This window comes from Entamoeba invadens, assembly GCF_000330505.1.
Source record: "Entamoeba invadens IP1 unplaced genomic scaffold scaff_1105074725585, whole genome shotgun sequence".
Taxonomy (NCBI): domain Eukaryota; phylum Evosea; order Mastigamoebida; family Endamoebidae; genus Entamoeba; species Entamoeba invadens.
In genome coordinates, this window is record NW_004440451.1 from 11,875 (window position 1) to 17,112 (window position 5,238).

A 5,238-nucleotide genomic window follows, 5' to 3' on the forward strand; every position below is an offset into this window, starting at 1 on the left:
TCCCAAAATCAAAAAAAATTAATATAAAACAATATTAATGTTCTAAAAAATAGAACAATCTTAATTAAAATAAAAATATTTAAAATGTAAAATACAAACAAAAATTTCAAACAAATAAACAAATAATTTTTAACAGCAATACTTTTTAAATTGTTAAGTATAATAATACATATAGTTAAAATAAAGTGTATATTCAACAACATTTTATCATTGAAAATATCATTTCAATATTAACTCAATATTAATTAATATTGAATAAGGTACATTATTTGAATTGACAATAATATTACATATCTCAACTATTTCACCTTAACAAAATAAATAAAACTCTTCAGTTAAGGAAATGAGACTGCATTAAAAGCACATGCCTCTTCACATGCGTGACACTCAATACAATCGTCTGGTCTTGCAACAAACGATTTGTTGTTTTGCAGCTCGAGGACGTTAGCAGGACATGCTGATACACAAGCACCGCATCCAGTACAGTTGTCTACGTTAATTGTTGGTGGCATTTGGTGAATATCAGTTTTCATATTTTGTTTATATAGCCCAATTAAATACAAACAATAAATGACATAATTAAGTGAAAAAAGAACATCTGGTGATTTTTTGTGATTAATTCTATTCATAATTATTTCATTTTTATTTAAATGGTTTTAATTAAATATATAAATGTTATAATTTTAACTGTTAATGGTATTGTATAGTTTTAAAAATTACAACACGGCAATAGAGTTGGTAGTTGATGGCAAATAAATACAAATGATTATTTATTTTTAATATTCACATCATTATCATCATCAAAAATGTAATTTTATTTTTTATTCAATTAAAATTTGATCACTTATTTTACATCACAAATTTTTTTATATTTTAATATGTGCCAGAAATAGTTTGACATGTTTATTATAATTTTAATCATTTAATAAAATAAAACATGTATTAAAATAATAAGAGGTTTTTTACACAAATCAACTATATACATAGATTTATTTTCATTCGAAATTTTATGAGTAATAATATTATTGCCAATATTTAATTGAACAATATTATGTTTTTCGTTGTATATATATATATATATATAATGTTAAGTTTGATTATATTGTAACTATACTTATACAATAAAGCAAAATGATATAAATCTCAACAACATTATAATAATTATCTATTTAAATGTAAAATAGACATCTTGGACAAAAACGGAAACATAAACATTGTTTTTCATTTGAGGCCTAATTTCAAATCTTGCAGTTGTAATTTTTCTTTTTAATTCAGATTTCATAAAAAGATTTCAAATCATTTGTTGACAATCTTAATAAAACAACTAAAATGCATTTGCCGGGACTCGAACCCGGATCTCCATATTGGAAGGGTGGAATTTTGCCCTCAGACTACAAATACTTTTTTATTTTATAATTAATGTGACATATTTATATATTATCACATTACAAACATGTTTGTTTTTTTTAAATGTTTTGTTAAAATAAAATAGTTAATATTTTTAAACCTCCCAAAATTATAATAATAATAATTATTGTTGTGTCAAGAGTAGGCTTTTTGAAAACAATAAATAAATAAAAATACTTTATTAATTGGTTTTAGATGTTTGATTTGAAATATATATATATCATGTTAAAAACCTTTTTAGATTTATAATTCTTGAAAAAATTGACACTTTTTATAATTCACGTTTTGTTCAAAGTTTTTATAACGATACATCATTTAACAAATAATAATAAAATAACCTTGATGTAATTTTTTAAATTCACAAAAAAAAATTAAAATAATATCAACGTTTTTAAACACCATTTTGTAAATGCCAACGTCATTTTAACATTAAAAATAACAATTTCATTTTTATTATTATTTTGTTAATTAATAACAAGATTCTTTGTTCTGTAAATGTCTGATGCTGTGATTTTCAATCACAGAAGAAAAAACCATCAAAATAAAATGGTTTTGTATAGTAAAAAATGAGATTAATATTAGTTTCGATTATTATTTATTTTTCTTATAAATATAAAACTTGTATTCTAAAATAATAAATGAGTCAAATAGACTGTTGTAATATGATGATTGTTTCACAATTTTTCAAGTCTCTAAATGACTTTATCCACATCGAATTTGTATGTAAAAAGTACAAAGAGAATTTATCCAAATTTCACTACAACCCGATTCCTATAACTCGAAAAACTCAAAAATACTTTCCAAATTTGGAAACCCTACATTTATATTCTAAATATTCTTCAAAACTTTCTTTCAAAAAATTGTATTCTGTTGTTGTTCATTTTAATGTGAAATTTGATGACATTCAAAAATTACATATTAAGAATTGTCCAGTCGAAAACGTTCTTTATAAAAATATTGAAATAACACGAAAATATATAAAATCTCAACAATTACCACCAGAAGCATTTTTTAATGTATCACACGACATATATTATATAAATCTAACCAACTTTGTCGTTCATCAAAAAGTTCTTTCTGTTAATCGTTTTTCGTTTTCATATTGTGCGATGAATTCAATTCAATGACTGTTTCAGGTCGATCAACAAATACGCGTTTTATTGTGTGCGATTACTATCAAAAATCGAACTTCCAGAGAATATTACACAACTCAAAAGAAAGTGCTTTGGGCACTGCTTGTGTTTGAAAGATGTTGCAATTAAAAGTCGCGTGAAAGAACTTCCAATAGAAATGTTTTGTGGATGTAGTTGTTTGACTTTTATCAGTTTGCCTACAACACTCACTTGTATCAAGTGAGTGTTGTAGGAGAGAAAATGCTTTGAAGGTTGTTTTTGGTTGCCAAATATCGGTATTCCAGAAAACGTTGAAATTATAGGAGAAAGGTGTTTTAAAATGATATTTATCTTACTAATATTATACATGGAAATAAAATCAAATATATAGGAAAGGGAACATTTGATGGGTGTAAAAATTTAAATCATTTGGACTTGTTAAAAATATCAGACAAATAAAAATAATTTATAAATTATTTAATTTGGTTTTAATTTTAAATTTTTAGTTATAAAAATATAAAACACAAAATCATTAAACAACACAATCGACTTTTATTTTTTTATATACAACAAAAATAAACATATGCTAAAAACCATTTAAACATAAACATATTTTTAGTATAGAACAAATTTATTCAATTTATTTAATTAATTATATTTAAAAAATTATTTAAAACCATGAATGTGTTTGTTGTTAATTTAAGTTCCAACTAATTAAAAATATTATTAAAACTTAAGACAACAATATTTGATTATGAAACGACACGCATAGCATTGAATTTATAACTGACAATAAGTGATTATTTAGTGAGTTGTTTCTGATAACACGAGAACTCCAATTTTCATTTTACCAAATAATAACATTTAAATTAATAATACTATTTTTATTTAAAACATATTTAAACTGTATCAAATTGAATTGGTGTTTTAGTTTTTTTTGTTTTTTATAATAATTGTAATAAAAGTTTTTAAAGAAAATGTCACATTAACATCACATGATAAAACTGATTTGACTATGATTCTGGATTACTTTTCAATGTATTTATCCAATTTAAAACACACATAATATTTAAATATGTGTCGTTAATAAATGTTACCAATATCATAAAAACGAATAATAGAAAAAGACATTTTGAGTGTTTTGACAAGTGTGATGATGGGTATTATAGCGATGATTCAACCGCAACTTCACACATATGCAAGAAGTGTTTCCCAGAATGCCAGAATTGCACTGATGGAACCAAATGCACTACTTGTCCAGACACCAAACATCTGTTTGAAGACACTGGAAATGTGTTACAACCACCGAATGCCCATCTGGATACTTCAAAGATACAACAGCAGCAGCAACATGTAAGAAGTGCAAAACTGGAAGTAATTGTCTGACTTGTGAATCTGACACAAAGTGTTTGTCTTGTATTGATGGATTCTATTTGGCAGGTGAAGGAAAATGTTCTGCATGTAACACAATTGCTGGGTGTGGGAAATGCAAGTCGGCAAACGAGTGCACTGAATGCACAACTGACAATCTCCAACCAGACAAAACTTGCAAAAAGGATTGCCCAGAAGCGTACTTTGCAAATGATAAGGTGTGCACTGCATGTGTTGATGATTGCAAGACGTGCACCGAAGAAACTAAGTGCACTAATTGCAAAGAAGATGCGCTGATTGTTGAAGACACCAAAAAGTGTGTGAAAGGCAACTGTCCAGAAATGTATTTCAAAGATGGTGCTGAGAAGATGTGCAAGAGATGCACTGATGGTTGCAAAGTGTGCAGCAATGCAACTGACTGCCAAGAGTGTGTTTCACCAAAGATGTTGGAGGAGGGAACTATGAAGTGTGTTGAGAAATGTGGAGATGGGTTCTTCAATGTCGACAACAAAAAATGTGATATGTGCATGGCAAACTGCATGACGTGTGCAGCAAAGAAAAAGTGTGACAAGTGCAAAGACAACTATTTTATGTCCGATGACAAGTGTGTTGACATGTGTCCAGAAAAGTATTTTGAAAAAGAAGGAAAATGCGAGAAGTGCAAAAACACATACAACACGCCATGCAAACAAGGCGACACCGAATGCGAGGTTTGTATGAACAAAAGTGGGACATTGAAGGTGTTAGTTGTAGCTGTGGTGTTTGTCTTGATGATTGCCTTCTAAGTTACTTTTTGGTTGGTTTTAATTTGAATCTGTTTTTAACACTTGAAATGTGTTGGTGATTAATTTCATAGTTCTAATGAATTGTATAAATATAATATGTTATTAATTAATCGATTTAGTTTAATTTATTAATATTTAACTATCTAATTAATACTTATCAAACAGTTATATATTATATAGTATTTTTTTATTTAAAATAACTATAAATTGATATTATAAGTTGTAGTAAATTAAACTAATCAACAAAACTATAAATAAAAATGAACCCATAATTATTGAAAATGGCAACAATTATAAACATAAAGAATGAAAAAACAAGAATTAGACCGTACGACTAGGATCATTCTTAGAGTATGTCACTTTCTATCTAACAAATAGAATTCACAAAATAGGATGAAGACTTTCATCACTTCAGTGCCAAAGGGAGATACGCAGCAATGCATGATGAACTGCTTGTTGAGGGGTTGAGTGTGCACAACACTCTGAGATGAGAGGCACTGAAGTCTGTCTGACTATTTTTTGTGTATTTCAATTTTATATTATAAATTATAATTAATAGTATA

General features: G+C 26.7%; 2 protein-coding genes across 2 annotated transcripts; both read left to right on the plus strand.

Moving 5' to 3' along the window:
- Positions 1-2,072: 2,072 nt before the first annotated feature.
- On the plus strand, positions 2,073-2,534 carry EIN_511490 (hypothetical protein; the record flags this gene model as incomplete). The annotated part of the gene is made up of 1 exon (XM_004258219.1): positions 2,073-2,534. The coding sequence occupies one exon, from the start codon at positions 2,073-2,075 to the stop codon at positions 2,532-2,534; it is 462 nt and encodes a 153-aa protein (XP_004258267.1).
- Positions 2,535-3,534: 1,000 nt separating this feature from the next.
- EIN_511500 (hypothetical protein) lies at positions 3,535-4,675 on the plus strand (the record flags this gene model as incomplete). Its single annotated transcript, XM_004258220.1, has 3 exons — positions 3,535-3,557; positions 3,657-3,793; positions 3,852-4,675. The coding sequence occupies 3 exons, from the start codon at positions 3,535-3,537 to the stop codon at positions 4,673-4,675; spliced, it is 984 nt and encodes a 327-aa protein (XP_004258268.1).
- Positions 4,676-5,238: the final 563 nt, after the last annotated feature.